General features: G+C 48.3%; 1 protein-coding gene across 3 annotated transcripts in view; it reads right to left on the minus strand.

Annotated features, from left to right (window-relative positions):
* Positions 1–23,302, minus strand: part of LOC119444259 (D-2-hydroxyglutarate dehydrogenase, mitochondrial) — a 115,935-nt gene that overhangs the window by 9,017 nt on the left and 83,616 nt on the right. For all 3 annotated transcript variants that reach the window (XM_037708684.2, XM_049664508.1, XM_049664507.1), the window contains one exon: positions 3,406–3,515. In XM_037708684.2, coding sequence (XP_037564612.2) covers positions 3,406–3,515 — 110 coding nt within the window. The remainder of the gene's footprint in view (positions 1–3,405; positions 3,516–23,302) is intronic.

Raw genomic sequence — 23,302 nt, forward strand, 5'->3', positions numbered from 1 at the left:
CCGCCTGTGTCCGGCTCACAACCCTCGGCGGCTGGGAAAAGAGCCGGCAGTCACCAAGGGCTACTGTGGCTCTCGCCAGCAGGGCGCGTCGGCGCGAGTGACGCTTGCTCGTCCAGACTTCTGCGTCGCCGCTTCTGGAGTCCTGTGCTGGAGTCGTGCCATTGAATCTGCAGAGGTGGTGCTGTGACTAACGGACGCCAGCGGTGAACCCAAGAGACAATGTTGGCTCGCATGTACTAACTTTTGTTCGCGACATGCGCGCTGATAGACCGTGTGACATGTTTCGCCGGAGTATGTGTAGTGATTTAAGGTTGGGGGGATGTGGGAATGCGCGACTTTCGCGCGTCCCCTGATGTTGTTTTCTCCGCATAGTTCACATCTCCTGTAGTCCTGCTTCTCCGCGTGACTAAGCGCCGGAGGCGGTTGTAGTGGTTGCGGCGCATTGCGAGAGATGGCGTGAGTGTCGCGATGCTAACGCCACCGAACGACGAGGTGACTTGGGAGAATAAGGTCGAAGCCGCTTCCTCTTTGGATTGCGATCGGCGACCAACACGCATGAACGCTTCGCGTGCGTGCGCCGGCCCGCTTCACGGGACCGTCTCGCGAGGCTAAGAGCAGGACACCGGTATGGACGAACACAGATCGTTTGAACGCGCCACCGTTCGCGTGACCGTACACGTGAATGACTAGGCGATGGTGTCATAGCATGGGGCGAACATATTCGCTCACTATCCGGTCGCGGTGAGTCGGACTTCCTTGATTTGTCGCGCGCCCATGTGAATGTTCTATTGGTAGTAATTCGGCTAGCGTGTATTAGTGTATGAAAGGTGCAATAAATGCCCTTTTGATTGTTCGCAATACTGTATTGTCGTTCCTTTGTCCCAAGATCATGTGTGAGACCCCACAGCTCGTAGTAACATACGTGCGAACCGCGTTGCAGCGCGAGCTCGTGCGCTGCTCGCTTGATGTAGCTTTTAATGACAGCGCTCGAACATCGATGTGCTGTAATCAATTATACTGCCTTACTGCGCTGCCTCAACGTACTGGCTTGAGCTCAAGGATGAGCACAATTAACTCTCAAACCTGTGCTGCTCGTAGTGGGGTAGCGAAGTTATCCAGCACGCCCGATGCTCCGCTTCGTGAGGCCTTGAAAGAAAACGGTAGAATCTGATGTTGGGATTCAGGCCTTCTTGCTTGTGGCAGCTCACGACGCAGCAGTAATGACGGTGACACTTTTTCGAGGCTGATCAAGCTAGGTCTCTCCGGATTGGCGTTGTTGATTCCTTCTGCTTCCAGCATTAAGGTCCCATGGCACATGGAGAGTCCATTTTCGTTAAACTAGGCTGCGTCCAGCTCGCAGCGTAGTCTCTGAGAAGTGACGAGCCTTTTCGCACTCGCAACAGGGCAGAAAAAAAGTGCGAATCGAAGTAAAACTCGGGCTAGTAACGTGCTTCGCCACAGCCAGGGCTCAATACTGCCCAAGCTGGTACTACCCAGATAACTTTTCTTGCCGCCACCAGGCGCCGCTACTATACCTCAAGCTCCAGCACAAGACACCCATAGCGACCGCAGTTTCGTCCGTAGTTGCAGCAAACGTTATGATGTTTTGACGCAAGGTCGTCGTCCATGATTGCGTCAACATCGGCCGCGGTTGCGGCAAAAAATAGTTTCGTTTTTTACTCAGTGCAAAGCTATCGAGGATGAAGAGCACCGTCAACATCGTGATGAGCGGCAACCTGGCGACACTGGCGAAAAAAATAATGTGCACATGGTAGTGAGAAGCGTGTGTCAGATGAAGTGCTGTGAAAGAAGTCGCGAGGCTTTCGCAACTGCGAGCGCTAATCAGTCACGAGATGACGAGAATTGCATTTTCCGCACTGCTTTTGTGCAAAATAGAAACAGAATTTTGCTGATTGATTCAATAAATAAAATTGTGGTGACGTTTTTTAAAAAAGCATTTGTTCATTGTTTTGCTTGATACCCTCGATAATTCGACATTCGGTTAATTTGGATATTTTTTCCGTCCCGTGAAAACCGAATTAGGGAGGTTTTACTATAGCAGTGCCATTCTTTAACTCGGAGAGCTGCAACTTGTTACATGCGATCAGAGCGTGCAGGAAGCAGAGTTTAAACAGTTAAACGAGTCAACACAATCAGCAGCCTGATGGAGGAGGGTGGTGGGGAGGGACACTGGCCTCCCCGCCATTAAGGCCGAACCACACGCGGCTAATTGTACGTGCTTGGCTACGCGTCACGCGTCTGCGAGGCTGTGCACGCTCGTCCTACGCGTCAGGCAGGGCTTACGCGTCAGAGAGGGGAGACACGCAGCCCGCCCGCGCGTGCGTCAGGCAGGGCTTGCTTTTGAGCGTCATTTTGAGCGTATACGACGGAAGTGGCAGCCTGTGCGCCGTCGTCACGTGGCCGGCATGTAAACTTCTGCCGCGGGTTTGGGTTGGTCTCTCGGAATTGTCCTGAGACGCCGGGAGTCACCACTGGTCCCGTGTCGCACCATAATAGGGAACCGAATGAACCGCTGGTCACCTGCGTTCTGGCACAGCCTGCACTTTGGCCGGCGAAGCACAAGCACCATAAGAATAAACACGTGACGAGGTGCTTGTTGGCCGAGATGGCGAGAAATGTGATGCCCAACACCGCCATTATATGCAAGTGCTCAATTTTTATATGGGTACGTGTCATACGCGAGGCACTTTCAATTGCGATCGAGTTCGATCGGTATCGCATTTCTCGATAGCGATTGTCTATTTTGCGCAAGGTAAGAAAAGTTCCTCAAACCCAACAACAAACGTTTCCTGCGAATGTGATTCTAGCAGCACTTTGCTATGCGCAATGAAGTGCTCACTTGTACACGTATCGTGTGGCTGCTCGCCCTTCCCTTCTTCACACGCGTACGAACTCGGAAACATGTACGCTCACATATATGCTTAACGAGACGCGTATCCCGTGTGGTTGTGCCTTTACAGTTTTCTCACAACAGCTCACATCAGATTTTTTTCATGCAACCCGGTTATAACAATTATCGGTTATAACAATGAAATTTTGGTAGAACTTGAATATTGTTATAAGTGAGTTCGACTGTATTTGTAACTGCCACTATAAATGTAATTAAGCTGGTACTCTGTCCGTAGTTGGTCAACATGTCCGTAACCATGGACATGTTGTAATGTACATGTGTAATGTTGAATTTTTGGTTGAAATGCCTATCAAAGCGTTGTGTAGGCACATAAATAAAAATACCAAATGCAGTGTAGTGGAGCCCACAATCAGCTCGAATTTTGCTTTGAATCTAGGATTGGGAATGCGAGAACTGACTGTGCATCTGCATGCCCATTCCATTTCAATGCAAAGAAAAACAGATGATCGAGTCATTCCTGTCGCTATGCCCACCTTGACACGTGCTGAATCCTTGGCCATTGTTCCATCCGAGACGTGAGAGTGGCCCATGCAGCTGTCCACAAAGCGCAGCAGGCTCTCTTCCAGGGTGTCTTCGTTCGTGCCTGCGAGCAGAGTGTGGTCAACAGCACTCCGTCACCTACCTATTGCTGCACATCAAAAGCCCTCACTTATCACAGTTTGCTAAAAACATTCATCAAATTGCTGATGACTTCCAACAAATTAAAAGAACATTGGCTGAAATCCATGGACAGCAAGCTGCGTCAACTCACTCTTCTCGATAATAGGATCGCAACTTGTGTAGACCAAATTAAAAACCTAAAAAAAGTTGTAGCATGCCATGAACTAAAATGAAGAGGCGTTGCTTGTAGTGTGGTTGAGCTATCCTGAGCTCACCAGCAACGAGTGACTGCACCGCTCGACAAGGTCAAACTGGAAAATGCATGGTGCTCCAGAGGCGAGTAACAATTCACTTGAACAATTAGTTGGTGAAAAAATTCTTAAGGATGCCCTCAAAATTGGACCTGTCGCAGTATAACAACTTCATCGACTAGGCAGGCCAAGAAATAATAAAAGCAGACCGATAATTTTTAAACTTGTCGACTCCCGTGACAAAGGAACTGCCACAAATTAAAGGTACGAACTACTTTATCAGCGAGGATTTCTTTGCCCAGGTGTGAGATATTAGAAAAAAAATATATATGAATGGCTAAAGCAAAGAAAGAGGAGGCTTTAATTTTTGACAAATTGTGCATCAATGGAAGTTTCTATGTTTGAGACAGCGAAAAAAAAAATACAATTGTTCTTACGCCATCCAATTCACACATCTCTATTGCAAAAAAATAAAAATCTGAGGACACCTAGGGCGCGATCTTGTATGCGTTCCAAAATGGAATGGAGGCTGTCCGTTTCATCGAGCCGCACACTATTGGTCAATTTGAACCGTGACGATCAAATTGACCAATCGTGTGCGGCTCGATGGAACGGACCGCCTCCATTCCATTTTGGAATGCGTACAAGATCGCGCCCCTAAGCACTTCTTAGGAGGTGCGAATCCAAAAGAAAGCTCCAATTGAACGCCGCTGAGCGGTCCTTGGAGTTTTGTGCCGCGAGTAATGTTTTTGACGTCCTGCGCAACTGAGAAAGCAGCAACCAACGATGCGACGCCCCGCTGTGTCGCGTCGCCGGATCTGCCTGGCGTGCTACCTGACGTGCTACCGCGGCAGCAGGTGGTGCCCTCTTTGCTCCGTCAAGGTGCGAGCCAGCGTTGCAACCAGTGGGAATAGGCCGATCCCACCAACCAGTTCTACGACGCCACCGCTGCTGTGGTGCTTGGTGGTACTTGTAGTCATCCGGGCGCTCCAGCCGCCTGGAGTGCCTGCGCGTCCTGTTTCTAAACGATTTTTGGCATTTTTTGTGGTTTGTATGGAGCCATCGTGCGATAGGAGGATTCACCGTTCCTGGGTTCTACAACAACAGCACAAGGGACAAAGGCTTCCGATACTTCGTGTTTCTTAAAGAGTGAAAGCTTCGAGAGACGTTGGTCCAACAGATTAATAAGTGGTACTGGTAATACACAGCGCGAGAAGAAACACCGGGATGAATAGCGGCCGCATTTCGATAGGGGCGAAATGCAAGAACACCAGTGTACTTAGATTTAGGTGCACGTTAAAGAACCCCAGGTGGTACAAATTATTCCGGAGCCCCCCACTACGGCGTGCCTCATAATTAAGATTGTGGTTCTGGCACGTCAAACCCCCTAATTTAATTTTAATTTAACCTTTTCTTATCTATAAGCCTCTTTTATATTTGGAATAATATATATATTTACTGCTGTTTATGTTAATTTTTTAAAAAATCAAAACCAACTCCCTTCTGTAATGCCCTTGGGCCCTGAGGGTATTGTAAATAAATAAATAAATAAATAAATAGAGTGTTATAAGGCTGAAACACACGGCTTTATTTATTTTCACCTGCCAGTCTGTAGTTCCCGGGAGCATGAGCAAGAAGTCTCTGCCATCGCTAGCAGTGAACAGCGATGATACTGCCTTAAACGGCTTAATCGACCAGTACTGATGAAAGTATATCGCGGCTGCTTATAATGGAGAACGGTGCGTATTCACGTGCGCAAAAGATGGGATGCTCACTTTGCACCATGCAGTCGGAGTTTTCAAAGCAGCAAGCGTACCATTCGCTTGAATGCAAATAAAAAATTTGCGTAGCTTGCACTGGAGGGACAATGCTAGAGACAGCGGAGCTGATGGGCACCTAGCTAGTCCTGGCTATTGGGCTAGGCTAAGCACTACCATGTTATCACCAGCATTTCCTGGAATTTATTGATCGATTAGATATTTATTGGCTATCGCAAGATATTGGCCACGTATTTGGGCTAGGCTAAGCATTACCACGTCATCTCCAGCATTTCCAGGAATTTATTGTATATTGATCGATTAGCTATCGCAAGGTATTGGCCACGTATTTGGGCTAGGCTAAGCACTACCAAGTCATCCCCAGCATTTTCTGGAATTCATTGATTATTGATCGATTATTGATTAGCTATTGATCTGCTATCGATGACTGACTAAGCTTAAGTAGTCCCAACCATGCTTAATCAGGATCGACCAATATTTTTTGTCCATGACGGATGGGCTAACGGCCGGCTTAAACAGCTCCGCTGTTAAAAATGCCGCCTAGCTTACCTAAGAACTTCTAGATATCGCCGTTACCGAAGCCACATTTCAAACCTGTCTCCAACAGGTATCCAAGTCCTATTATGTCCGTCGCTAAGCGAACGTAACGTTGCAGTCACCTAGATGCACGTGTGCAAAAATAGTAACGCAAAATGACCGCGTACATCAGCATGTACTACATAGAAAGCTCGAACAAATACGATACTCAATGCGTAATCAGAAGGTAACAACCGAAATGAAAGAGCAGCAGGCGCCTTTCAACGTTCGTCTCGCATGCTGCAATGAACAGCTGATGTAATTTCCTAAAATACATGAAGAATTTTTCTCGGTGGTGGAGTCGCAGAGATGTCTGGGAAGCTTGTGCGCAGTACTCAACGAGCGGAGACTACGGTGGTGAGGTTGACCAAGATGGTGGCAGTGCTACTTCTGGAAAACCAGCGCATGCGCAGATCGTTTGGTGGGATCGGTCTATTGAGGTGCCGTTTCGCTGCTACAGACGCTGCTGGCCTTTTCGCTCAATTTGATGCTTTTGGGTCAAAAACGAACGAAGCAGACCTCGGGCACTTCGCACCATACACCAGCACATGCAACAGCAACGTTCGCCAACATTAACATTTGTAGCCATAGGTCAACTTCGCTTGAATCCTTCCTTCTGAGCATTAATCCAGATTTCATAGCATTATTTACCAAAACTTGGCTAAGAAGGGATGTGAAAGACTTTCAAGTAAAGTGCCAAACTGCAAAGACAGGCCAACATGTGGCAGTGGGGTGGCTATGTGTCGCACACCCAATGGACGAGGCACCAACACTACGCCAAATTCCAAAGCTGACTTATCAGCTTCCGAAAAAACGAGATAGTGTTATTGGGACCCGTTCGCATCGCAACGTGCGGCTGTAGGTCTGGTAGAAATGCTGGAAAAGGGGTTTGTGGTGGCAGCAGGGCTAGTCTGGGCTCATTTCTCCGCTCAGCCGTACTTGAAAGCACGTAGCCGGCGGGCGTCGCGAGCTTTCAAACTCTATTTTTACGTCTCCTACTTTTGCGATAGAGCTTCGCGTCGTAGTGCCATACACCAGGGAGGTCTTCAATACCACTGAATAGTTACCGTCGCTTAAAAGGGACTTTTCACGCGGATTTACGCATGCAGTGTGACTTCATACGCGTCGTTTATTCCTCGTTTATTTCATTGTTTTATTTACTTATTTTGCCGGATATGGTTCTGAGAACGTGTAAACAACACTGCGATCCCGTGCAGCATCACCGAAAGAGCTCAGGCCGGCGTGGCGAGCCTTCCGCTTCCTGCTGCCATATCCTTGGGGGAATGCTTTTGTTTCGTGGTGCTGTGAAGTGCAGCAGCAGGCATTGCAATCTCAAGGGCCTCGGCAATCATTTTAAACATGGTTAATTGCGCTGTGTTCGGATGCAACAACGAGTCACGGCGGAAAACTGACTCTGGTGAGAACACGAAGAAGCTTAGCTTTTTTTCTGTGCCGAATGTTGTTCGTTGACAGTGCAGTCACACCTTCGAGATCTCAACAAAGCGTCGAGCGGAATGGTTTCGTCGCCTCTACCGGGGTGACATTAATACAGACGCTACCCACTACAAAGTGTGCAGCGAGCACTTGGATTCTGGTGAGTGCATATTTGTCGTTCTGCTACAAATTACGCAGCGTGAATTTCAAGGGTTGGGCTTGCACGTGGTCGACGCTAGTAATGCTGTAGCGTATGTAGTTAGCATAACGTTTGAAGGCTTGCTTTAGGTAGTGAACTGCAGTAAAAAACAACACGGTGGTTGTTACTTTGCCCCCTTCTCCTGTTCACTTTTTTTCCCCTTTTCACTCAAACTGAGTTTCACTAAATGCCAAGACATCTGCCGGTGGTGGCTTAGCGGCTGGAGCGTTGCGCAGCTAAGCGCGAGTTCGCGGTATGAAATCCCGGCCACGGCGGCCGCATTTTGATGGGATGGGGTGAACCGCAAAAACGCCCGTGTACCGTGTATTGGGTGCACGTTAAAGAACCCCAGGTGGTCAGAATCAATCCGGAGGCACTGCGACGTGCCTCAAAGTGGTCTTGGCATGTAAAACCCCAGAAATAAACTAATGCTATGACATTATGCCTGTTCGTGTTTATGATTCTGGTGTAATTGTTCCAGAAATGAGCGAAGCCTGTCATACTGATGATTCTGCTGTTTCAAGTTATTTTGCCTGAGAGCCCTTAGCACAGTGTGTCATTTATTTGTGTCAAAGCTGGTTGTCGTGCAGTTGTGGCTCCAAGTAATGGTTAGACTTCTTGCCACTGCAACCAGTGGCGCTTCTTGTTAGAAATGCGTCAGTTTTCTAGGATTTGTTCTGTTGTGCAAACGCAGTCTTGTTCATACTTGCAGGCAGGCCATCCTACTTAATGGATCTGACGAACCCGGACTGGGCGCCAAGCCTAGGATATGACACAAAGTCAACAACTCGATCTGAAGAAAGGTATGTATGTGCTCTTTCTGGTTGCGCACAACAAACCCAGACTTTGAAACTGCCAATTGCGCACAAGGAAAATACCTAAGATGTGTTGATACAGCAGCTATGCTTTATATTGCACTCCCGACTGCAGAAACCCCATCAAGAGGCAGGCACATGGTCTTGTATGCCATGTATGAAAAGTCATCTATCTGTTTGTTACTTGGGTTGCTTTAAAATAGAACAACATTGTGACACATATGAACAGTTACGTAGTACATAGTCATCAAGTAATGCATTCCAATCAGATACTTCCAAGTTGTTTGCATTGTTTTGAGATTAGTTGTGTCTGCAGAGAGTAGGCTGGTTTCAGTTTCCAAGGGAATACAAAATTGTGAGAACAGGTGCCAGCACTCTGGCAAATAGCAAGCAGTTGCAGAGGTAGAATCATCAATGCAAGTAGTACTGATGAGTACAACGTAGACAGTTTTACAGAGAGGTACATTTTATTTCAGGCACCAGCGATGTTGCAAGAGGGCTGCGACTCCAAGGGAGGTCCAAAAGGCCGATAGCAGAGTGATGCAACTCTTGAATACAATGTTGAATGCACAGCAGAGCACTGTGAACAGTGCTGTCACAAGTAAAATGGCTTATTCATACAAGGGGAACATTCCCTTTAATGACACTCAGCATCTTAACATTTTTGTTTTTATGCAGGCACACCACTTACAAGCCCCATTGCAGTACAAAATGAGCAAGCAAATGAGCCACATATGTCTCATTGCACAATCAATGATTCAGGTCAGTGCCTTGTGTAAGCAGTTCATTTAGACTGGATATAACATTACAGCGTGCTTGTAATGGAATTATTATTGTTTGTCTTTGAGTTTGCAGGCAGTTTAAGTTACATACAGTTAATTGTTGCATGATTGGTCTTTCTGTCAAGAACAACCTCACTGCAGGTGGCCCATAATCTACCCCATTTCTCTTGCAGTAAGCAGTGTCGCATATCCAACGGTCGCCCAGCATGACCTATTGGGTGCTTCTCTTTCTGGAGCTGTAGGTGCCTTATTGTGTGTGCACAGGATATGTCCAGTTTTGACGCGCCCGAGCTGTTGCAGAAACAAGGTTTATGGTTGTGAAATGCCAATGATAACACTTCAATGCAGGCCCATCCATGCTGCAAGATGTATCAGCTGTACCACAAGATGCTAATGATACTGCAGGTGACATATTTCGTGAGTGATCTTTGTTTGCACAGTTGCAAAGGGCCTGAGAACCTTAAGAACACGATTTAAATGACTGACAACACCTCACCACCATCCAAGCCATCACCTGAGGTAGGCAGGGCCCCAGCCTCAGCTGAAACTGGTTCTACTGCTGGAGCTGCAGTGGATGGCACATCCTGTGAGTACTACATTCATTCAATTGCAGCAAAACCAGAGGTGTTGAGCAACATGCTGAGTCCAAGTGTTACATTCTTGCATTATTTATTTATCAGATGTGAAGTTTTCCGAGGCTGGTGTTCAAGCCACCACTTCGACGGCTGAAGCTTCAGTGAACACCACGTCATGTAAGTACAGTGGCACATATCTCATAGCAGCCTGCACCTGAATGACACACGCATAGTATGGTCTGTATGTTTCTTTCAGCGCTAAAGGACGCTGAAACCCAAACAGAGATCACAAGCAGTACTTTAAACAGCTTCGAAGACGACAACCAGGCCCTACGTGCAGAGCTAAACAAAGTGAAGGGCTCTTTGTGTAGACTTGAGTTGTCTTAAGCTTCATTGGAGCAAGACGACAGCCGTGTAAAATTTTACACTGGCCTACCAAGCTACACAGTTTTGATCGCGCTGTTCATGCTTCTCGAGAGTGGTGTGTTGAATAGCGCAAACAATGTGCTTACAAAGTTCCAAGAGCTTGTGCTCACACTTGTGAGGCTGCGACTGCCCTTGCAGGACCTGGATTTGAGGTAAGTGGTGGCATTCGTATTGTTGTGAGCACTTATTTACAGTTGCATCACGTCTATGTTACAATACTCTCGTGGGCTAACATTTGGTGGCAAGATGGCCCTGTTTGCTTTATAAATGTGACTGGCTTTATCTTTCAGGTCAGCCCAGCCTCAGCAACACGGGTAGTCAACCGGTGGATCGCGGCCATGCATGTACGACTGAAACAGCTGGTGGACTGGCCCAGGCGCGAACAACTGCAGCAGACCATGCCAATGGCCTTCAGAAAAGCATTTGGCACGAGTGTGGCAGTCATTATAGACTGCTTCGACATATTCATTGAGCGCCTTTCATCAATGCTCCCTAGGTCACAGAGTGGTCGCGGTATAAACACCATAACACGGCAAAATATGTGATAGGCATAGCACCTCCCCCCCCCCCCCCCCCCAAGGAGCAATCACTTTCATTTCCAAAGGGTGGGGAGGCAGGACTAGCGACAAGCTTATAACAGAGTCGAGTGGAATGTTGAACCACCTTCTCCCAGGTTACACAGTGCTCGCAGACAGAGGATTCATGATTGGTGATGCTGTAGGCATTCATCGTGCACGCCTTGAGGTTCCTGCATTCACAAGGGGCAAACCTCAGCTATCAGCCTGGGAGGTTGAAAAAACTAGGAAAATTGCGAATGTGCGCATCCATGTGGAACGTGTGATAGGTTTGCCTAGGTGAAAGTACAAAATTCTCTCAAGCACCATTCCTACTGATCTGCTAGCCGTGCGAAGCGAGGAAACTCTAACACAACTTGAAAAAGTTGTTGCAATGTGTGCTGTGCTGACAAATCTGAGCAAATCGGTTGTGCCTATTGACTGATCTGGACGTGCCAAATCTAAATTTTCCTTAAATGAAGGGGCCCTGCAACACCTAAGGATCTGCCATGTACTGCAACGGAAACAAAACTGCTGGAAATAAAGTTCATCTTTCCACCTAAATTTGTCTTTCACAAGTTCACTTTCCGTTCCTTCGAATCCGCTCCTACCCTAATCAACCATGCTTTGTCATGTGCATTACATGCCGAGCCCATTATGTCAAAGTAAGAACCTCCTCAGCGACCCAACATGTGCAGCACTCATGCTAAAGAAAACACTGCAACTGAAACAAAACCGCCGCGAATGAAAAATATCTGCCGTCATCCAAAGATTCCACATTTATTAGACTGCTCCCTCATAGTGTACTTCGCTATGTAAAATTCCGTGATAAGGAATAAGTTTGAGGACTCTGTTCAGTGTCCCCATGTATGCAGCAAAATTTTGTAAGGCTAAACTGATTTCACAGAACAAGTTCACTAGGTCCTTTCACGTCTGCAGTTACATATACCTATAACAGAACTACAAATATGCATATTTATCTCTTTAGGGGTTTGCAACCCTTGCAGAACCAAGCCTTCGATTTTGGAGGACGTTTCAAGTTGGCACACTGAAAGTGGAACCATTTACCCTCACAGTCTGGGCCACTGCATTTTACCATGTCTCCAGACTCTGGACCACCGCAATAACAGTAATGCAGTGCTCCGTCATCAGAAGAGTCTTCAGGCACATTTTTGTTCTCTGAAGATGTTGTCCAGCTCTTAAATAACAGATCTGGCAACAGGACTATCTTGGAAAAACCCCTACTCCTGTTCACAACCTCTTGACAAAAGTCGGCATCCAGGAAAATTCTTTCAAGATGCCTATCTGCTGGTGTCCACACAAAAAAGTTGCAATAGCCGTGCTGGCAAACAAAAAGCTGCATTTGTATTTGCGTGTAATAAGCATCGTGAGGCTTATAACACGAGAAAAGACATGGACGAAGGAAGAGGTGACACACACAGGCGCTAACTTGCAACAATATTTATTTCGAGAAAAGGACCCACACATATATACAACTTTTTCACATACATCATCATACATGCGCCGTTTACAAAAATACTGTACACACCATTATGCAGGTAAGCTAACTCTTTGCGGGAAAGGGCAATTGATGGTTGTGAAATACAGTTATCCCCGAGACTATCAATCATTTCTGCTTCAATAATTTCACGAGTTAATCTTCCTCGTGCTCTTTCCACGATGGAACAGTCTCTGTTTGCTGGAGCACACGTCGAGCGATCACCTTCATCCGCTCCGGCATCAGCCCACTTGCAATGCCTGCAGTGAGCGTCAAGGAACTCACCCTGCTTTTCTGCTACAGTATACCGGTGTTCCTTTAAACGCTCGTTGATGCACCTTCTGCTTTTTTCCACACTTAAAAGGAAGGTTGTAAACAATTGCTCCCGCACATTCAACAAACGGGTCCTGGTGTTTTTTTTTGCACATGCACGTCTCAGACAGGCCTGGTCTGGTTAGTCTGCACAGACAGTGCAATTTTGTAGATTTCTTCACCAGGCTCACAAATGGCTGAGTCAAGGTCGTTCGGCAAGCTGCATGGGCTGTTGATGCTGTGACCCGGCCTGTTCTCAAGGCAAACCACGTTGCTGAGGCCGGCTGACCTCTCGTTGTCGCTTCCACATCTTTACAGACCTGTATTTTCAATAGAATGACTTCACACTAATTCAATGTACATGATCACAAAACTGCACTTAACTAGCTGCAACCATGCAGGTTGGGAACTGGTAGTTTCGAGCATCTAAAAGTGCCTTGTCTGTCATGCAACATGTAACTTTATGTTCGAACAACTATATTGCCGCGGGTATGAGCCAGTGGGGACAAGGAGGTTGAAGTAGTGCGGGTGTTTAGGTTAAGCGTAGAGATGAAGAAGACATTGTTGGTTTTGTTGATGACTGATAAGGTATCTTTGTTGGTGCTGCTCTGCGTCCTCGTCGATCCCACGTCGTTACACTGGTGGAGGTGCGGGGTAGTCTCCATCCTTCATGCTTGGCACCCCTTCGCGGAGCCAACGATAGAGCCCGGAATCGCCATTGTGCATCGAAACACCGGTCCACCGGTTCAGTCGCCGCCTACTAGGCCAAGCGCCCGAGTCCGGTCCCCTGCAAGAAACCTCAAGAAATCGTTCACCTCCTGCAACTACCATGGCCACTGCGGCTCCAACGCAAGTAACCCTGCAGAACCCTATGGTTCCGGAGAGCTTTCATGGTGATGCCTTTGAAGACGTCCAAGATTGGCTTGATCAGTTCGAGCGCGTCGCCAAGTACAACCATATGACCAGCTCGGCGGACAAACTTTCGAGCGTCTATTTCTATCTGAAGGACAATGCTCGTACGTGGTACGTCAACCGGGAGAGAAGCTTTGCCACCTGGGATGACTTCTGCACACAGCTGCTGGATACCTTTACAAGCACCGACAGGAAGGAAAATGCGCAGCGTCTCCTCGAACTCCGCATTCAAAAACCCAATGAGAGCGTTGCTATGTTCTCAGAAGATATGGCTAGTCTTTTCCATAGAGCAGACCCTGACATGCCAGAGGAGCGAAAGCTGCGGTATCTCTTACGGGGAGTGAAAGAACAACTGTTTGCCGGCCTTGTGAGAAATCCACCGACAACAGTGGCGGAGTTCACAAAAAAGGCCACAGCCATTAAACGGGCCCTACAGCAACGATACCGCCAGCGTGACATGAGTAACTCGGCGGCGAACACTTCCGTTCTGGCTGCAAGTAATGACAAGCCTCTGCGTGAAGTTATCCGAGAGGTTGTGCGAGAAGATCTTCAGCAGCTCAGATTTGTGAGTACGGGTACAGAACCGGCGCCAACGGTATCTTTTGTAGCTGATGTGGTCCAGGAAGAAGTCCGGCAAGCTTTTTCATCGCCAGACTGTGGTAACGTGCCGCGGCGACTTACTTATGCGGAGGCCGTTCGCCGTCCAGTCAACGCAACTTTGACGCTGTTGACACCCACAACTAGACCATCACCTACGCTACAAACAGTCGATATCGTCACCCCCGTCGACTCTACTGACCTCGCCGATCACGCCACCACAAACAATGCCGTATCTTCGACACACGCACGCCAATCCTTTGCTACATGGAGAGTTGCCACCGAGCTATCAGTGTCAGAAAACCGATTTGTGGCGCACCGTCGACCGCCGACCAGTGTGCTACCATTGTGGTGAAGCTGGACACGTCTATCGAGTTTGCCACAAATGGAACTATCGCGCCGCCCAATACCCGAGCTTTCCTGCCAACTACGCCTATTCTGAGTATGACGGTCGACGCGCTTACGACGCTCCTGTGAACGTCCAGCCGCAAAATACGACCACTCCCTGATCACGTTCTCCTTCGCCATCACCAGCGCACTACAATTCACCGACTCGTCGCAGTTTTGCCGACGTCACTAGGGGCAGGTCCCCTAGCCTGCGACGGGGAAACTAGATGCAGCGACCTCCGGGGGTGAGGTTGCCAGTACTCGAAGTTCTCCATATCCCCCATTATCGACGTACGACGATGTAAAGACTCCGACGAGTGCAAAGACGAATACGGCGAATGCAACGACGAATATGACGGACTCAACTACGAAAGACGTAACTGACGTCGTCAGCGCCAACCTCATCGTTTGCATCGACGGCCACCAAGTAGCCGCTCTTGTTGACACTGGCTCCCATTTTTCAATCATAAGCTTACAGCTCGCCGGCAAACTAAGGAAGGTGAAGATGCCATGGCACGGACCCAACATAAGAACCGCCGGAGGTCAGTTGATGACACCTGTCAGGAAATGCACAGCCCGACCCTTAATCGCCGGTTCAACCTTTGTCGCCACCCTCGTCATTCTTTCTGAGTGTTGCAAGGAACTTATATTGGGGATGGATTTCCTGCTTGAGTACGGTGCCGTGATTAACATCCGTGACAGAAGCGTCACGTTTCCCACGAACTCGGATAATGTCACCCATGAGGAGCATCTACAACGTCGCTTATGTATAGCTGCAGACGATGTGATACTTCTGCCGTGGAGTTGCTCTACAGTACCCGTGCACTGTGACAGCCTGCAGAATGGGACTGGAGTCGTTAAACACATCAATGCGCTAGCACTGAATTGCTGGCATTTCCATTGCCAGAGCACTTATCAATGTAATCGACGGACGCGCCGAACTCTTGGTGACGAATTTTAGTAAGGAGCGTCGACACATCGTGAGAGGCACTGCTGTCACTTATTTCGACGAAGTAATACTGATAGAAGACTGCCACTTAGCGCAGGAGATGACATCTACGATCTCCACAGCTACGCCTATTGTTGACGTTGGTTCGACGTTAACGGCCGTTGAGCGAGACCGTCTTCTTGAGCTCATCAACCAGTACCAGTTGGTAAAATGCCACTTACCAAACATCGCATCATTACTGATGTCGACGCCCGACCTATTCGACAAAACCCTTATTGCGTGGCCCCAAAGGAACGCGAGTCAATCCAAAGACAAGTGAAGACGATGCTGGAAGATGGCGTTATTCGACAATCTAATAGTCCTTGGGCGTCACCTATAGATTTAGTGAAAAAGAAGGACGGTAGCCTGCGCTTCTGCGTAGACTATCGGAAGCTCAATCAGGTCACAAAGAAGGACGTTTATCCACTGCCACGTATTGATCATTTCTTGGACAGGTTGCAAAATGCATGCTACTTTTCCTCAATGGACTTGAAAAGCGGTTATTGGCAGATTGAAGTGGATGAGAGAGACCATGAGAAAACCGCCTTTGTGACGCCTGACGGACTTTATGAATTTCAGGTACTTCCCTACTGTTTGTGTTCAGCGCCAGCAACATTTCAGCGTCTAATGGACATTGTGCTCTCTGGACTCAAATGGCAAACATGCCTGGCGTACCTGGATGATGTGACTGTTTTTTCCGCAACGTTCGACGAACACTTACGCAGGCTGAAAACTGTTTTTGAAGCAATACGATCTGCCAGTCTCATGTTGAAGCCTGAAAAAGTGCCATTTTGGTTTTCAAGAGCTCCAGTTCCTGGGTCACTTCGTCAGTAACCAAGGAGTCCGACCTGATCCGGATAAAATTGCTGCCGTCGCTAATTTCCCGACCCCATCAGACAAAAAGGCCATGCGACGTTTTCTGGGACTATGTGCATATTACCGGCGATTTATTGGAGGTGCATATGTGCATATTACCGCCGATGGAGGTGAGGTCGCTGGACAATGTGCGCTGCCGACTCAACTGCCTCCAACTATTTTCATGCTTAAAAATAAGGTTCATGTACTGATTGATTGGGTGTCTACAATGGCTTTAGTCGACACGGGAGCAACTGTCTCGGTCATGAGTGTGCGGTTTAAAGGCCTTCTGGGACGCAAGGTTATGTTTCGTTGGGACCAGTGCACAAGTTTCCGTGGAGTCAGTGGTGAATCATTATACCCGGTTGGTGTGTGTAATGTGGACGTGTCTTTGGGTGGGAGAGTTTTTAATGCCGAGTTTACTGTTCTTCCTCGCTCCTCGCATGACGTGATTCTGGGGATTGACTTCTTGCAGTCAACATTGGCACCACACAATTGTGTGGTGCCAATGTTGACTGTCGAACGGGAGAACTCAGTGTCGACACCGGTGTTTTGCCTGTGCTCTTTGAAGATGCAGCTTGCCCGGAGAGTGTGTTTTGCGTGTCTGATGATACAGTTGTGCCCGCCTTATCAGCGATGCGTATTGCCGTCGCCTGTTCATCGCGGACTCCTATCTCGTTCGATGCTGCAGTGGAACCTGTACATCGAAACTGCCTCAACAAAAACGTGTTAGTTCCGCACTGCGTGGTCTCAGTGACCAATGGCTGTGCGGGGCTGTGGGCGCTAAACTGTTCCACTGAAGCGGCAGTGCTACCTCAAGGCCTAAAGATTGCCACGTTTCAGGAAGACTCGCCTATATCCGTGGCAGTACTTACAGAGCGACCTGATGGAGGAGCAACCAGTGTCTCGAGCCCCGGGAGCTCAAAGATACTTTCCATGATTGATTGATCACTCAGTGACCACGAGCGTCGAGTGTTGATGGCCCTACTTATGAAACACACCTCAGTATTCGACTTTGCGCAGCACGATGGCCCGCCATCAATTCCTGCGTCCAGAACTCGTCACCGCATCAACACAGGAGCTGCCCAGCCAATCTGACAAAAACCCTATCGTGTGTCCCTGTCAGAACGCAAGATAATCAGCGATCAAGTCCAAGAAATGCTATGCAAAGGCGTCATTCGAGAATCATCTAGTCCTTGGGCAGCCCCCATGATATTGGTGAAGAAAGACGGTACGTGGCGGTTCTGCGTTGATTATCGTCGCCTAAACGCCATTACCAAGAAAGATGTATATCCGCTCCCACGAATTGACGATGCCATCGACTGCCTCTTTGCGGCATCTTACTTTTCCTCCATTGATTTACGGTCAGGTTACTGGCAAATTCCTATGCACAAGGACGACAGAGAAAAGACAGCATTTGTAACGCCCGACGGACTATTTGAGTTTAACGTGATGCCTTTCGGGTTGTGTAACGCGCCCGCAACATTCGAAAGGTTTATGGACATGATATTACGCGGCTTGAAATGGGAAGTTTGCATGTGCTACTTACGACGACGTTGTGATCTTCGGGCGAACGTTTAGTGAGCACAACAACCGTTTGGGCTTGGTCCTGAACTGCTTGGAGAAAGTGGGTCTTGTGCTCAATTAAAAAAAATGTCGTTTTGGGGAAAGACAAACTCTTGTGCTAGGACATCTCGTCGCTAAAGAAGGCATCCGACCAGATCCACATAAGACTGCGGCCGTAGAAGCATTTAAGGTACCCGACTCTGTCAAGCAGTTAAGAAGTTTCTTGGGCTTGTGCTCCTACTTTCGCCGATTCATTCCCCGGTTTGCTGACATGGCTCATCCCCTTACACGCCTTCTCCAAAAGGGCGTTCCCTTTTAGTGGACTGCAGATTGCGACTCATCATTTTGCCAGCTGAAGTTCCTGTTGACGTCCCAACCAATACTTCGCCACTTTGATCCTTCATCACCAACCGAGATTCACACCGATGCCAGTGGCGTAGGCATTGGTGCTGTGCTAGTTCAGCATATTGGCGACAGTGGGCATGTGATCTCGTACGCTAGTCGTTCCTTGAGCCGATCCGAGCGCAACTACACAGTGACCGAACAAGAGTGTCTGGCGGTCATTTTCGCAGTGCAGCGGTTTCATTCGTATCTCTACGGGCACCCCTTTACTGTGATAACAGACCATCATTCGCTATGCTGGCTTGTGAATTTGCGGGATCCCTCAGGACGACTAGTGTGTTGGGCCCTCCGCCTACAGGAATACGACTTCGTTATTTGCTACAAAAGTGGCCGGCGACATGCTGACGCTGATTGTCTCTCTCGGATGCCACTTCCAACAACTGAATGCGATGCGGACAACTTTGATGAATACATCGCTTTTATGTCCCCGGAATTTCCGGATATGCGTACCGTCATATCTGAGCAGCACAAGGCCGAGAGCTTACAACCGCTCTTCGCGGCGGCACAGGAGTCACCTGCAGGAAGTCGCTTTCGCCTAGGCGATGCTGGCGCGTTGTATAAGAAGAGCTACTCGACCACCGGTGCACGCTACCTTTTAGTTGTCCCCAAGAACCTTCACAGCCAAGTATTATACGCCATGCACGATGACCCAACTTCCGGTCATCTTGGTTCCACACGTACGCTCTACCGGGCTCAAGAACGTTTTTACTGGCCTAAGATGCGGAAGGATATCGAACGGTACGTCGCCAGCTGCTCTCAATGCCAGCGCTACAAGCGTCCTCCACAAGCACCACACGGCCTGCTTCAACCAGTTTCCCCTTCTAGCGTCCCCTTTGAGCAACTTGGTATAGATCTTCTGGGCCCTTTCTCGCGATCCTCCAACGGCAATCGTTGGGTTATCGTTTGCGTAGATCACCTTACCTGCTATTGTGAGACCGCCGCGTTGCCATCCGCCACAGCTACAGAAGTTTCTATTTTCTTGCTGGCTCACGTTATACTATGACATGGACCTCCTCGCATAGTAATCAGCGATCGTGGGCGACAATTTACTGCGGACGTAGTTGAAGAAACACTTCGTCTGTGTTCATGCAGCTTCCGCCATTCTATGCCCTACCATCCACAAACTAATAGTCTGGTCGAGCGCACAAACAGAACGCTTGCCAACATGCTGTCCATGTACGTCGATTTGGCACACAAGAATTGGGACAGTATCTTGCCTTTCATTAGCTATGGCTTCAATACCGCGAGACACGAGACTACTGGTTACTCACCATTTTTTCTTCTTTATGCTCGTCCGCCGCGCTACAACCTCGACACCATATTGCCCTACTTCGCTCATGACAACGAGTCAATCGATGAGATCCTCTGTCGAGCAGAAGAAGCGCGACGCCTCGCTAGGCTACGCACCCTGGCATCGCAGGACCGGTCCAAGATACGCTATGACGGGCATCACCGCTACGTTTACTTCGATCCTGGTGACCTTCTGCGGCTCTGGACGCCGTTGCGGAAGCGTGGCTTGTGCCAGAAGTTTCTCGCCCATTATGTCGGCCCCTACATTATTCTGGAGCGCCTCAGCGACATGAACTATCGCATTGCGCGTCTCACGAGCAGTGGGCGACGCTCGGCCAAGGCTGAAGTGACACACGTCGCGCGTCTGAGGCGTTACAATCCACAAGATGACTGACTCGCCCAGCGGGCTTCGTCTGCCAGCGGGGAAATGTCACGAGCTCTTGCTTTGAACCACGGCTGCCGCGCAGACAACCAGGGGAAAGAAAGAGGAGAAGGACGTGAGCCAAGCTGCCTCGGGACCGCGCTCGAAACGCTCGGATCAACCAGATTCATCGCGTTCGACATTAAAACACCTCGTGTGTAACAATATAAATACCTTTGGCTCTACAACATATGCCTGGGCAAACAATTCGCACTCCTCCAGCATCGCATCCCTTGACAACTGATTGTCTCTTGCCAAGTGTCCCAGAATAACAGTGGAGTGCTTCACTTGTACAGGGACGAACTCCTCACAATAGTCCTTTTTCAGTGCCAACATATTTGCCAGCCTTCTTAATTCTGTCGAGAAAGGCCTTCCATTCGTTCTGTGAAGGCCTCTCAATGGTGGTGGCTGGTTTCTTTGAGGATGATGACTGATGCCCATCCAGCCACCTTTTGTTGGTTGTAGCTGACGCAAAGTAAATGTGTGCAAGTGGCGCACAAGGCACAGTACTTGAGTATGGAGGCAGCCATGCATTTTCGTTATCAGTGCAAGCCTGATCATCATGAAAGTTTGAAGCTGCTTCTAAATAGAAGAGGAGTGCACCAATGTGCGAGCAGACAATGTGCGGCTGCCTGGAAGTACTTCCGTACTCCCAGGCAGCTGCACTGTAACCGGTATTTCGTTTCCCGCAACTGCACTATAAGGAATAGGTGTATACATGGAGTGCTATGGGAAAATTAACGGGAGTCTGAAAAGACCGCACTATATCCGGTCCTGCACTATAAGCGGTTACGTTATAAGTGGTCAATACTGTAGTCCTTAATATCAGAAAGTTCTACCTTGGGTACGAGCGCAACATCAAATGATGCCTCTTTGCCAGTAAGCATAAGTGGATCGACGCCACCGCAAAGTTCCACTTTCTCGACGTAGCGCACCTTCGCACCGGCCTCTAAATTCTGCGCGTACGTGCCTAAGTGCATTAATGAGGGGCTAGCATTCATGCTTGCAAAGTTGCAAGAGATAGGCACTTTAGTGACTCTTCCTAAAGTAAAAAAAGCACATACATCGGAAGTGCTTCAACAGCGGAGATAGGCTTTGTTGACACCGGCTCCCCAAAAATATGGCGGTTTCATAGTGGCCAACGCAGCTTGTGCCCTTTCCGCTACAGCGCCCGCCAGACTGCTCTGCCGTGACGTCACGTGAATACCACCTATACGATGACTAATGTGTCATTGCCAAATGAATCACGCTTGAAACAAATATATTCTTTTATATGTTCACGATAGTGTACATTCGTTTCTTCTTCCTCATTACAATATTAATAAACACTAATTTATTAGCATATACGACTATGCCGAAACAGTATTTACTGGCCTTACAAAACTACTGTTGGTGTGTTAACATATATATATATATATATTATTGTTAATATTAGTACTAATGAAAAACGTTGGGTCCAGAAATCATCAGTTTCCAAGCACGTCACTGCAAGATTAAATCACTGAGAGGACCGGCTGCTATAGAAATCAAAGTTCATCGACGTTTTGTGTGCCACCGTGATATTTCTTGTAGAAGCTTCAGCGTGCGCAATCTGTCTGCAGTGTGCATCCCACGTGCGCCGCGCCTACAATGGTCACCGCGGCTTTAGTTACTGAGCTTGACGCCGTGTCTGTTAGTTGTTGCTCATAGTGGCCGGCCAAAGTCGGCTGCGAACACGAAGGCGCAGTGACGCTGCTCTGTCAAGACAGAACGGTGTCTACTCCCGTCGTCTGCAGCATTTCATACGCGCGTGCACATTCGCACTCACCATTTGACGCTACTGGTGCAGGCGCCTGAACCGCGCCTGAAGGGAGCTGAACAATAATTAAACAAGTGGTGACCAAGCAACAGTGAAATTTAGTTATAGCCAGGCGATTATAAATCAACTACGCTCATACCCAATACTACCCACAGTGACGTGAAAACCAAATATTTTTTTACGCTGTGCACTCGCCGGTAAGAATTTGTCACACTTCCAGAAAATTACACAAGCGTCCCTCACTAGGAGAACTCTGTATCAGTCTTGTCGAGATTAACCGCACCCATTAGAAACTTTTAAGCTCCACAGAGCCTGATACCCTCATTTTTGGGGGCAAGGGTGGCAGACAGCCTCTACAAGCTATTAAAAACACAAACAACATTTTAAAGCCACAAAATTTGCAATAATAAGCGACATTTTACAGCACAGCGAAAGCTTGCGATGCGCATCTTTGAGCCCATAAAACCCCTGTAGCCCCCTGGTGACCGCTGTAGAAACTCGTGAGGTGGGGCGACGCACTTGCGGCGCTCGATTGGCCACCTCTCCTATTCTATCACCGTGGCCATAACCTTCGCGTATCTTCTCGAAGCTTCTAGACTCCGTTGATCACGTCTGCTGTCTGTGGCGTATGCGCTCTCTCCCTCTGCCGAAGTTGCCACAGGGCTGGCGTTCTCTGTCGCTGGCTTGAGTGATGCACGGCGCGTGCTTTGATTTAGTGTGAAAGAGCGTAAGATTGGGCGAGTTGGTATTCCATGTCTTATACTTAATAGCGCATGAAAAGGGACGAGGCACGGATGAACGACGCGGACACAGCGCTAACTTCCAACAATTTTTATTCTACGAAGCACTTCACACATATATAGTCAACAAATAGCAGCTCACGCAATCGCATAATTACTGGTTTTGAACACATGACGGCAACGTGACATGTGTAATGGAAAAGATGAGATCGAAGATGAAAAAGGTGAAAAAAAAAAATTGAAACCTTTTTGTTGTAGCGACAGATTAGGATGCTATCTTCATCACGCCACCCTCTGTACCTTGTTTAAAAAATCTAATTCTTTTTTTGAAAGATCAATTGAAGGCGCGCTAACACAAGCATTCCTCAAACTAGCGATCTTCGCCGCTTCAATGATCTCACGTGTTGTTTGCATTGGGCTTCTTCCTATTGCAGTGCACTGCTTATAAATGGGACTGCACCCATGCTTTCTACAGTGGAAAGCCAGATGACCCACTCCTCCAGTTCGCACGTTATTTGCGTGTTCACGCAGCCTATCACTTATACACCTTCTCGTTTGGCCGATGTATTTGTTGCCACACGACAAGGGTAGTTCGTACACGATATTGTTCTCAC

The sequence above is a fragment of the Dermacentor silvarum genome, chromosome 3, assembly GCF_013339745.2.
Source record: "Dermacentor silvarum isolate Dsil-2018 chromosome 3, BIME_Dsil_1.4, whole genome shotgun sequence".
Taxonomy (NCBI): Eukaryota; Metazoa; Arthropoda; class Arachnida; order Ixodida; family Ixodidae; genus Dermacentor; species Dermacentor silvarum.